The sequence below is a fragment of the Diadema setosum genome, chromosome 1 (genome assembly GCF_964275005.1).
Source record: "Diadema setosum chromosome 1, eeDiaSeto1, whole genome shotgun sequence".
In the NCBI taxonomy this organism is placed as follows: Eukaryota; Metazoa; Echinodermata; class Echinoidea; order Diadematoida; family Diadematidae; genus Diadema; species Diadema setosum.
This window is the reverse complement of record NC_092685.1, coordinates 6571801-6585153: the sequence shown is the minus strand read 5'-3', so window position 1 is coordinate 6585153 and position 13353 is coordinate 6571801. Positions and strand designations below refer to the sequence as shown.

General features: G+C 37.6%; 1 protein-coding gene across 2 annotated transcripts in view; it reads left to right on the top strand.

Moving 5' to 3' along the window:
- LOC140233674 (serine/threonine-protein phosphatase 2A 56 kDa regulatory subunit epsilon isoform-like) overlaps window positions 1-13353 on the top strand; it is an 81682-nt gene that overhangs the window by 48306 nt on the left and 20023 nt on the right. For both annotated transcript variants that reach the window (XM_072313776.1, XM_072313784.1), the window contains exon 8: window positions 554-607. In XM_072313776.1, the coding sequence (XP_072169877.1) occupies window positions 554-607 (54 nt within the window). The remainder of the gene's footprint in view (window positions 1-553; window positions 608-13353) is intronic.

Sequence of the window (13353 nt, the reverse complement as noted above, 5' to 3'; positions counted from 1 at the left end):
CACTCGCCTTAATCCCTTTTGTTTGTGTACTAGTAGCACAACAACATGTTTAGCAACTTGCAGGGGAGTTCATTGTCACCGATTCAACTTGTCCCGACCAGTATATTCATACTCAACTTCAGTGATTGTCCCGTCCCTAGGGCCAACCACAAATAAGTCTCCAGTTAACAAGAATTGTTGAAACCCAAATGTCTGAATGATCATGCCAGGAGTAGCTTTTATTAACTTCTGTATGTTGTAAATGGCACTCGTGATAGATTTTGCTCAGTTTGTATCCTGCTTTACCTTGACATTTATCTCTACATGCAGTGTGTGCTGATATGTAGTGTTATTATGTGACACATACTTGTAACTCTTCAATTGCACTGCTTCCCACAGAATTCCATATCGCCTTCCAGACTTTTCATATAGACAGCTGTTCTTGATTTCTATATTTGTCTCCCCATTTAATGCCTTGTCTTTTTTATTTTTCTCTCAGCGGTAGATTTTGACATTTAATTTTGAAAGTGGATCGTTTATTTTCAGCTCTTTGTTTTGTTTCTTTCATCCTCAGCTGGCGTACTGTGTCGTGCAATTCCTGGAAAAGGATGCTGGGCTTACAGAGCAAGTAAGTAAACATCTGAACCAAGTTATGAAATTGTGATTTTTATCTCAATTGTTCTCATCTGTGCATAAATCCATACCAATTTAAGCAGGGAGACAAGACAATGAAATCATCAATAACTTTCTATGTGCATGTGCAGTCTGTAAATTCGCCCTCGGCATGACATCAATAAATCTGGGAGAATGGAAGCTGTAAAAAAATTGGAAGCTGAAGGACATCCGACGATAGTTGATGACTCGTGTGCCTTGCATTTCTGCAGATGCTCTACCAGCACTGGAACTGACGCTTCATTGTGTAATGAGGAACAAGCAGTGAATTATTCCTGCATGGTGTCACAGTGCTGGTACTAGTACTTCATGAGATATTCCGGTCGACAGTGTGCAATGCCATTAAAGCTGAAACATGGCTCTCAGATGCACATGTATACATTTCTCCGTTTAGTACTGTACTCCACGATCGTGAATTTAACCACTCGTGAAATAGTCGTGAAGTCCCGATTCGCGAAAATTTAGACTCGCTAGATATATGGCGTTTACTGTATATATGGAGAGGATATGGACTGCTAAGTCGACCTGCTGGATTTCATGAAATGTGTGGAGGGGTAATAGAAACCATGTTCAACTACCCTGTCACAAGCTCTTAATTTGGTATTCAAGCCTGCACCAGTATGGTCTTGTTTGTTAGACTATGTGATAATTAAGGAAACAATTTTCTGGCTAACTACGATGTATCGCCTACATCTAACGAGATTCAGTGCAGCTCTTAAAGGTAGGGGATACCTTTTACAGACCTCCCAAAATGCAGCAAAACATTAAATATGAACCTCAGGGGACTTGTATAGGCCACTGCTGAGAAATTTGGAAGTCAACAGTTATCTACAATTTGAGTAATGCACAAAACTCAACTACTCAGTAGTTCTGTGTGTCAGCCACACTTAAGCCTTTTTGTTGCAGTCTTCTGTATCTTTTATCTATAAACACAAATCATAAAGTATAAGAGCTGATGTAATAACATATAGAGTGTGTGGCAAGAATGTATATAGAAATGTTTTTATGTTTTGATGAACTTTCTTCACAAAATATACATGATGGACACACATGCAGTGCATGGGTCTGCGAAGGTAGCCTAGTAATGTACTGGAATTTACGGTGAGCCCCGAAAAAAATTCAATTCAAAATCTAACGGTCAATAAAAATGTACTAAATGTTACCTTCCACTTTCAATACTTTATGGGAGTTTCTAAAATGATACTCTCTTCAACATACCACTGTATTTATACAACTCTTCATTTAAGGCATGCAAATGGGATTCCCTACCTTTAAAAGGAAGCCGCCTTATGAAGGCTAGAAAACAAGACAAGACTCCGAATGTTGAAATTGTGCTGGTTTGTCGCACTCATGTCTGTAGGACATGCAAGACCCCTTTCATCAAAATGTTTTATACCTCTCTTCTTCTTTTTTCTGTCTCTCCAGTTTTTCAGTGTCTACAAACAACTAACATTTATGTGCGTGCATTTTTAAAGAATAATACCTGTCATCATGTATTAGAGCCCTCGGACTACATTGTTTACAAGTTATGAGCATTCTATGATAGTGAAAATATCTAAATGAGTATATTCATATTACCCATAACATGTATTTCATTGAAAAAAAAAAAAAGATAAAGCAATCACCCTGTGCAATTCAAACAGACATGTACTGGTAGCTGATGCATCCATTACCAAGTTTCCTTCACACTGGTTCTAACCAAGCCATCAATAAATAAATAGTACTGCTGCTGTATTATGAAATAAGCCATGCATTTTATTACTGTGTTATGTACAGTATGATATGCACAGATGTACCCTACACTACATATTTTAATGAGCAGTGTAACTCCATCTCCAAATTAACATACAATTTGCAGGAAGGCAGAATAGAATCAAACAAGCACAAAGCTAGAATTTCTTTTAGGTAAGACATGAATTTAGAGATTTACACATTTTTATCAAATAGTGATATTGCTTGTAATTATACGTGTTGTATGTACAACTTTAAGGAGAGATAATGTTCATCACCGTCCGTATATAGGTTTGACAGTCTTAGAATTTCATGGTTTCACATGGTTTCATGAAATAACAATGTTGTTTGCACCCACATCTTCAAATTGGAGGACATGATAATCATCGCCTCCCATAGTTTTGTTCACAAAATGTCACAAAAGTTAATGTCTTTTGTTGGTAATTGAGCCGTTACAACCCCTATTTCCCTAATTATCATTGCAACGCAAGTACAAAATAACAATAACTTGATGCAAAGGATACAGGACATCTGTTCCAATTTTATCCTTAAAAAAAGAAAGTTTGTTGAATATTTGTGTGCAAGTTTAGTGGAGACTTATGGGGTGTTGCAAGAAAGTTGCAATCAATTGCAAATAATTGCTAATTTTGAAACAACCATTCTGATTGGCTCAGGGTCTGCCGTATTAAGAAGACATGCATGCAACAATGATTTTGATTGGCCAGTGACAATCAGTTGCAAGTTGCAATTGATTGCAACTTTCTTGCAACACCCCCTTAGACTGTTGATGTTGCCACCTCATATACTTCACATACTAAGTAGTTTCACTAAGTATCAGTATTTTGTGATACTGTGTGAAATTTCAAGGTCTAGTAACTTGTTTATTCTGCATCCAATTTCAGTGAAACCTTCACAAGTTTTTTCTTCTTCATTTCAAGATTACCCTAGTAATTCATATTTCATCATTGAGTACCGCTGCTCTTTCGCTTGACACCATGAATGTCCAGCCATGCCAGTTGGAGAAAGATACATGCAAGACAGAAAGAGAGAGAGGGAGACATACAGAGAGAGAAATTAAGGGTCGTTGCTACCTCTTAGTATTTTACACAACTGATGAAACGATTGTTCCACCTATCCATGGAGATATAGCTTGAGATAAGAGATTAAGTGTACACTATGATATGTATTCATACTCCTTACATAAATGGCAAGCCAGGTCCATGGGAGAGAAATGTTACCTGCCATTTCTTGTATTTCACGTGTATTGCATGCAGACTATGATTTTGAAAACGTGTAATGGGAGATTGGATAGACGTGGTTGAATACCGGTTTTTCCATGTTGAATTTTGTGTATCGCTGCCAATATCTGTGTAGGCATTGCAGTTTTATGGGCAATCAGTTATTATTAGATCAGTGGGGATTTATGGTTAAAAGTGCCGAACCACTGCTTTCGATAACTTTGTACAGCTTTCAGTTTAGTAGTTTCACTTCATCTGTGTCTGGCAGTTTCTGTTGAAGCTCTGTAATTAAGTCTAAAATTAAAAGAGAAAAATGTTAAGATGTCATCGGATGTCGAAAGTCAATCAGGTTTCTATGAGAGCGGTGTGGACAAAGCTGTCAATAGTTCAACAAGGCTATTAACATTTTGAATTTGTTAATTTTTTTCTTCTTTTTTTTTTTTTTTTGCCAATGTGGTTCTCACAATTTCTCAAGGGTTCATCAGACATTTTTTTATTTTCACTTTAAGGTCACATTATACTTTATGAGCCTCATAAACCCTAAGAGACAATGGGGATGCATAATATTATACCTATTGCATGTATGTACCCACTTTTCAAATATACTTGCCTGTATTTATGTACACCATACAAGTATTTCACAAATTTACAATAGTTTTGTCAGTTACTATTTTGGTTCTGCATTTTTTTGTCATGCATTGTTTCATGTACACTAACATGATTTACTGACGTCCTCAATTTCCAAGTAAGATATTTTTGCTCTTTGCTATTTGTACAAGGGTCTGTGAGATCAGACTCCTCCATATTTTTATTTTATTTATTTATTTTTTTTTTTTTTTTTTGGGGGGGGGAGGTTAGTGAGAAATGGTCCATGTATATTTAATCGGCAGCATTCCTTCCCTCCTTTTAATATGGATCACAATTTTGAAAGAGAGGATTGCTTTCACCGAAAACAAATATTGAGGAGACATCAAACTGGCAACTAGCATCTCTCAGGTCTGTCAATATCATGAGTTTGATTTACTGGTGGGGGGAGGGGGGTATGTTCTATGTAGATGACAGGTGTCCAGTCCTATCACTCTGCCCCGTAGACCATTTGAGGCTCTTATGTAGGGGATGTCATTTAAATCTCTCAAAGATTGATACCTTTTCATTTGAAACAACTAGTGTCAAACTTTCCTTTTTTTTTCTGCAGTTATTGTACTTCAACACATTTGTTACACTTTTGTATCTCACAAGAAATGTTTCAGTCATAGGCTGAGTTTATCTAACTTGAGAGAGATAATCATGTTTCAAAATGCGATTACAGTGGTGTTTTCGAATGTGGTTTGAAACGCGATTCTTGGGATGCAGCGTTTATCTATCCATCATACAGTACAATTGCAATTCGAGTGTTGTCACTGCGCAGCTGCTTTGCGCTATTTGACCCAGGAAGTAAAGGTCAACTGCATGCCATCATACATGAATGCATTTGAAAACACGGTTGAGTTTGATATCTAACCCCAGATAATGCCTCAAACGCGTTTAGGGTGATTATTCTGCGTCAGAAATTTTTTAAATAAGCACACCCATAGTTAGGATATGTAGAATATTTAAGGATGATTGAAAGATATCAGAGGTTGGTGAACTTGCAGTATTACCCTTTCAGATTATCTAGTGTCTCAAGATGTTACAACACAGTTGACCAATACAGTTCTTCAAGAATAGAATCTCTCACTTTATTAGATGTTAATGTTTGTTAAAACGATGAGTGAAGTTCATGTTTTCACAGCCGTTATCCTAGTTCTGCCATGTTGGGTTTATATACGACTACATACAGTTATCTGCAAAGCAGATGGCTCTAGATGTGAATCTGCTCTTTTTCAAGTGTGCTACAATATGACATGTACAAGGTGTATCACTATAAACAGTGGAGAGAAAAATACACAGTTGTGAAATATTTAACTGACACCTCTGTAGAGGACACAGATGCATTTATGATTCTTCCAGGTATCCGTGACTATTTTTACTCTCTCGTGCCAGCTGTCTTTTTATTTCAACTGATCTCAAATGGAAGTGGCTTTGACCTCACAAAGATTCCCGATTCCGAGCCCGCGTGCATTATGCAGTGCTCGTTCAGACTGGAATACAAGCACCAGAAGAGTTGCAGCCATGCTGTGAAAACAGTTTATCAACCGGGTTTCAAGCTGCATGGTGCATGCTAACCTGAAAATGTGCCGGTGGCAATGAAGAAAATACATAATGAGATTAACAGCATCCCTTCCGTCCAGGGCCTATACCTCTGTTTGATTGTTTTAAAATGGATTAGATATCAGTGTACTGGTAGTTTAAAGGGATAGCACAGTATTGGTGGAGATGAGAATTGGGCTTTTAACTTTTTGCGAGATACCAAGAAGTCACTTATATACATATATATATACTTATATCTAAGTACAGAGCATACCATTTTCAGAGGAAGTGAAAATTTGTTTGATGAAAATCGGGTTTGGAATGACTGTAACATCCAAAAACAAAGTAAAACAAAGCGATCGTAATAAAGCGTGGGTCCCACACTTTATCAGAATCGCTCTTTTTAGGATATCTCAGCCATTTCAAAACCAATTTTCATCAAATAAATGTTGAATTCCTCATAGAATGACATGCTCTTTCATATTTCATTTTATAAGAGGTTTCTCAGTATCTCACCAAAAAATTTTAGAAACCTGAAATTAGGTCTCAACCAAAACTATACTTTCCCTTTAATACAAGCTGGCTGTAACTAATTTAGTTTCTATGAAGTTCACTCCTCAGTTGCAGGCAGTTTTGAAATTTATTGTTTCTTTTTTTTCAGTCAAAGACACTTTTCTTCTAGATGTCCTAGTTTTCTTTATAATAAGATGATATAAATGAGGCATTCAATGTGCCCCCTTAGATTTTATCATTGTTCATTCTCTACATCTGAAACCTCTGTAATGTAATGCTGATGTTGTTAAGTAGCTGCTGTGCTTTGAAGTGTCCTTTCAGATGTTTGCAAACACTCACAATCATTAATTTGGGGATTATGTTCACACAAGGATTCAATTCATTTTGACGCTCTTATATCTTTTATACTGTACAGATAATAAGGATATTACATTTTGATAGACAAGTATGGATGTATTGTATTAAATCTCCATTGTGATCTAGTGTGCCTTCAGTGCTGATATCCTTTCCTTCTTTATCATCTCCTCCTCCTCCTCCTCCTCCTCGCAGGCATTTATCCCATACCTGATTTAAAATTCTCTGCAGGAGAGACCAAAATGACGTTACTTGGTTGAGGATAGAAGTAAACACAATCTAGCTTTATTGCATGTAGGCTGGTCTAGTCTCCCTGTAACACTGACGGTGGTGTGACGTAAGCTGGTACGACCATTCTTGACATTTAGGGATAGAAATTACAGAAAGATGAGCAGTAGCCCTTCTGTTTTGAGTGGGGCATCTGAGGAAGTTGTGTGGTTGAGGAAGAGTGCACAGCCACTCTGCATCCACGCAGAGACCGAGAGACGGGCTCCTACGTGGCGCACATACACACACATACACACACCACACACACACTTCTTGTGCATGCAGTACTCAATTTGCAGACAATTAAAGATAAATGCACATGTGTAGTTGCAGGACGGGTTACCCTTGCGCACTGCGTTACCTGCGTGGCAGGCAAACTACGGGTGTATCACCGGGGCTGCGTCTCCCTGACGCGTTCATGGCGCACACATCTTGTGTGTCTGTCCAATTAGTATCCACATGCTGCAGCCCTGCCGGTGTTATTGCATTCACGATTCAAGCAGAGAATCAATACTTCGGCTGCACAGATTTCTGTCGAGTACGGCCATGCCAGGGCTCAGCTTAGCAAGCCAGGCACTTGTTGTTGTGATACTGGGGGTGCAAAAAACACAAAATGATTTGTGCCGACAACCAGGGCAATTTCCTAATCCTTATGATTTGATAGAGGAGAATATCATATGGAAAGTAGAAACAAGAAAGGAATTGACTTCTACCAACTTGAATTTTATGAGATGATTGTATTCGAAGAAAAGCATGCAGTATGTTTTATCTAGGCACTCATGTTCTTGTCAATAACCATGGCAACTAAAGAGAGAGGGGGATGTTTGGGGTAAAATAATTCTGGACAGAGAATGTTCAGAAAAAAGGTTGAAAGGCCACGGCAATGATTGAACATGTTAGCTGTTATTCTTGCAATTGTGATCAGGGACTTCAGTATTATATATTCATATTATCTGACCACAAAGTCGCTCTAAATGGCATCTAGATTTGAAATGGTATGAACATTGGGAAATGCTTAGGATTGGAAGAACCTTTTCCACCTGACCAGGAAAGTCAGAATAGAAGTCTTGAAAAGTTCATTGATCTCAGAAGTGATGAGTTACCTCTCTCACACATGGCAAATCAATTGACTTGTGGTTGTAACACAGCATGAACTTACCAAACAAACCAAAATGACAAATGGCATATTATGGCATTCCTTTGTCATGTTCATTGTGTTCACCACTTTCAGGCTTTGTTTTTCGTGAATGTTGGATATAAAACAAATATGGGCCACATCAAAGTTAGTCTTTGCTTGGCATCGCACTGCCCTGGATGATGTGGAGATGAGTTGCCTAGGGCAGCATGGAGTCAGCCAGTGTACATTGCCCCATATGTTTGTACATCTTATTTCTCTGCATGTAAGCCATGCCCCCCCCCCCCCCCTTTGAGATATTCAAAGGCAAACATTTTTTCATGTGGCATCACCTAGTGACATATGTTATCAGTGCCCCATTTGCATAATAGACATAACTGTTGCAGTAACTAGGGATATTACAGCATGCAAATATCAAAAAAGTTGACTGGCTTTTGCCATTGCATTCAGTGTGATCACAATTGTAGTAAGTGTTTTATATGGTAGGACCCATGTGTTGTATGTTGTCAAAGAGAACACTATTTGCACTCTAAACACACAAATTAAGAGGTTTGAAATTGTCCCGCACAGAAATTGCAAAGAAAGGGGAGGGGGGAACAGTAAGTGATTAAACTTAGCCCCTGGTATGTTGCCACGCTAGTTAATCAGGCAGATGTGTGTGCGTAAGATGCATAACATTATCTGAAGTTACGATAAATTACATTGCAAAGTTTATCAGAATTTTTCTGTGAAACTTAGTTTCAGTCTTGTCCGTGATGAGACATGCTTTATGATGTCCCAAGCTTTTTTTTTTTTTGTTCTCCCGTCTTCTCTCCCACAAGTACCCAAACAGTTAAACTGCAGATTAGCATCATATCAATCTTCTCAATTCTGAATATTCAGAGAGCCAGCAATCAACAGCACCAGCAGCCTGCAAAAGATAATATGTGCTATTGAAAAGTATTAGGTGTAAGATTATGACAACAGCGAAGTAAAATAGACTGAACATATTGTCTTTGTATTTGTTAGTCACTTAGTTTAATGGAAAAAAATATACTGCAAACGTATAGCAGCAACCAGGTATATTGTAAGATTTGTAGTGATCTTTGATTCATCATGTTAGCCTATTCCTTCATGATGTCTACCATTGCATAGTTGTGCAGGAGAACCTCCTGAAATATTTTCTATTTGTGCATCTTGTCATGTCTGTATGGCCATGAGGTCAATATGATTATCACTCGATCAGTACATTTTGTTTGGAAGAGTCAGTGATCCATCCAGCCTCTTACTATCTAGCAGTTTTCAATGCCTGAATACGCTGCTCCCCAGTTTGGCAAAGAACTCTTCCATGCACCCTATCAGCGGATTTGCGGTGGCGTCGCACAGTAAAGATGGCGTGGGGCAGAATCGAAGCTTTATAATTGCATCTGCTCTATCACACTGTCTTAATGCTGAAGAACCGCGCCATAATTTGGTCACTGGAGCACACACACCACTCACTGTAGCATTGACTGCTAGATACTTGCCTTAAGGGGCAGGCGACTGGCCCATCTTTTTGCAACTTTACCACGCACTTTATACAGTAAATTTGTATGCTTAAGGATGTGAGATGTAACTAACATGTGGGACTGATTCACTGTGAATTTGAATGTAATTTGTTTTAAAGGCCATATAGCTAATTGCAAAACACAGTGCTTTGACTGTAGATGAATATGGACACAGAATGCTCATTATAATCTTAGTTTTGATCAGAAGGTCAATGTTACAGAATTTAGAGGTCAAAATATCACGGCAAAGGTATTTACGTCGTCATGTACAGCGAGGCATTTCTACCTGCATAGTTCATGATATATCCCACCATAGCACCACAGCGTTATTGCCAATAATAGCAATATTGGGACAATCTACCCAGCCTACTATTTTGTTTGAAAGCAGTAAAATCCAGTGCTTAAAATCTGAACATGTTTTTTCGTATTAGCAAGATTGTATCTCTTTGCTGCATAGGTAATGAGGCACTTATGTAGGTGGTCTATATCAAGATCAAGCAGGTACATGTAATGTGAAATAATTTGTTCAATCTAGTTCTAGTTCTGTACTCTCCTTCGTTTATTTCCCCCAAACAAATCAATGTAAGGACTATTGCCGGTGGCATAAGGGTTACCTTAATAATTATCAGCACATTGAAGTTGATAGTTGAAAATAGTCTGTATTTAAGGCAAAAATTTCATTTAAGAATTAAAGGTTAAAGAATTTTTTATTATACCAGTTGTAGTCCTCATATACTCAACACATAGGGTCATGTACATGTATCTGGACTGTGTATGATTGATTGCATAGTGTGTAGAAGGTGTATGAGCATATATGAGGTCTGTAATACATCTCAGCAAAGTTAAGAAGGACATGGTTCCATAGGAAAAACAAAACCTGATGGAATGAAATTTTGGCCCAAATTCTTAAAGGACAAGTTCACCTTCTTTAACATAAGGATTGAGAGAATGTAGCAATATTAGTAGAACACATCATTGAAAGTTTGAGGAAAATCGGACAATCCGTTCAAAAGTTATGAATTTTTGAAGTTTTTGTGCAGTTACCGCTGTATGAGAAGACTACTGCAGTGTATGATGTCACATGCGTACAACAATGTAAGGAAAATATAAAGAGAATTTCACAAAATTTCATCTTTTGAAAAAAGTACACATTCCCTTGACTCGTTACTGACATATGTTATGGGTAATATTATTCCAATTGCCTTTAGAAAGAGGCAAGTCGAGTGCTCTTTTATTATGCAAAAAAAAGTGAAAATATGTTGAATTTTCTTTACATTTTCTTTATACTGTTGTACTCATGACATCACGAGCCTTAGTAGTCTCCTCATCCAGCGGTTCCAACATAAATGTTTTAAAAATTCATAACTTTTGCATCGATTGTCCAATTTTCCTCAAACTTTCACTGATGTGTTCTATTAATATTGCTGCATTCTCTCAATCCTTATGTTAATGAAGGTGAACTTGTCCTTTAAAGATAGTTTTTTTTATTCAGCTCATGGATTATGCAAATTTCATCTGCTTGAATGTGCTTGATAGATCACCTAAGCCAACAAACACCCAATAATGAATGTACGGTGATGAGTGCATGTGAAAGGTATGCCTATTTACGGCTTGTTTTAGTCCAATGACTGTAATAAAGGAGGTAGAATTTATACTTGTATGTCTGATAGTTCTCTAAGTCAGAGCTTGTTCTCAGTGACCGATTCACACATAGTGAATCTTGTTCTCTCTCAGGAAGGGATGGATTAAAGCTCTCTTAGCGCAAGGATCAATTTTCCATTAAGAAAAAGGCGAACGTGGATGGTGTTGATACAGTAACGGCAGGTGAGGAGGAAACGATATCATGTGTACCACGTCTTGCCCCCCAAGTCTGCTGAGATCAGTTGAGGTGTACTGTGCCATCTACACATGGCTTTCTGACGTACTACGTTTTGATAGAAAACTCTTCATTGGCCCTGTCTCAATCTATCGTACAGTGGCTATTGAGACTGTGCACCTGTTTTAGGTGGTAACCATGGCAGCAGAAGAAAATAGTCAAAGCTTATGGTAAGACAGAGAGAGAGAGTGTGTGTGTGTGGGGGGGGGGGGGCTTGAAGAAATCAAGACTAGTTTCTTTGCTGCTATTTTGTCATGTGGTGTGTAGTTTGACTAGGCTTAACAACTAATGAGAATACCAACGATGTGCATGAGGATCAGCTATGGGGAGATAATGCATGGAGTTAACTCCACATTCCTTGAATCAGAGATCTTGCTTTTCTTGGATTGTCAATCGCTCATATGAAGTACGCATGTGTTAAGTAAAAGGAGTTTTCATCTAAAGAGAAAATTTTGATTCAGAATAATGAAAAATAAACAAAATACCCATGACATGATGATGTCACTATTTTGAAATCTTTGTGAGATGAGCACTGTTGTACATGATTTACCGACAGTGAATTGTTGCAAGGATCACTAGCTTTTTAGGTCACTATCTTTGTTTGAATCAACTTTGCGCTTGATTCTTCTTCCAGTGAAGATTGCCACTTTCACCATGGGTATACTAGCTCCATGCTGTCACAATAAATTGTGCTTTTCGTATATTTTGAATTATCTTCATCATTCATAATGTGCAGAGGCCATCGTACTAGTTGCAGTCTACAGACAATATTTTCATATTGTAGCAAATGTGACTAATGTCAAAGCACCTGAAGACTTTCAGTTTCAACCTGCTACATGAATGCAAGACTCTGTCTTTGCAGTTTATAAAGGAAAATAGTGAATAGGCGATGCTTAAATTGATGTTGTTCAGCACTTAAAAAATGTAGGTCATGGCTAGTGATAGCCCCCACATGTTTCTTGGGGACAAGGTCAATTACAATCTTGTTGGATGTACACACAGCCTACATATAAAGAACTACGCTTCAACTTGAAGATTATTCCGTATAAATTTTATTTGTCTGAATTAATCAGAAAAATCATCATAATCGGCTTTCCAGGAGAGTACAGTTTTGAGCCCTTTCATATTATAACACAAAGCTCTGATTAACACTTTTGTAAGTATTTCTGGATGAGATTGATGTTTGGTTTGTGCATTTTATCTGGAGAAATTTCATTTCCTTGTATAAGTAAACAAGCAAAATATATCTGACATTATATGTTCAAAATGAATCTTCAGATTGCTCAGAAAGATTAAGTTATCAAGCTCTGACCATCATAGTCACAAATGCACCTGTAGAATTCTTTTGTCCATCCCTAGAAAACTGATAGCTGTTTGGGTAATTACAGCCCATTGGAACTCCAGCTCTTAAACCTCCTTGGTATGACAAAGAGGGTGTTCCTTTAGTGTGTTTGAGGCACATTTGAGTCTCTACACATTTTGGTTTCTTTAAAGGTATTGTTTACCACTGGGAGCAGTGATTTACCACATTTGATGCATATGTGTAGGTCAGTTGTATCACAAAACATCTTACCATATAAAAATTTGCAATAAAGCCTAAAATATAAGGATATATTATCTTTCTCAATAAACCATTTTATAACCTTGATGTGTTCACTATTATTCACATTTTGTATACTTAACAATCCTTAACATTGATTATACTGATTAACATTTTTACATTGGTTGTTTCTATCCCTAACTCACATTTTAGAGCTATTTTGAAGCACTAAAGCTGGGTTTTTGTTTCATCTGCAAATGGTAAATAATGCCTTTAACAGCAAGCTTCGTGTTGACTGTGACCTTTCAAAAATGAATGTCTACAAGAGTTGAGAGGATATTCAATTCCTCATG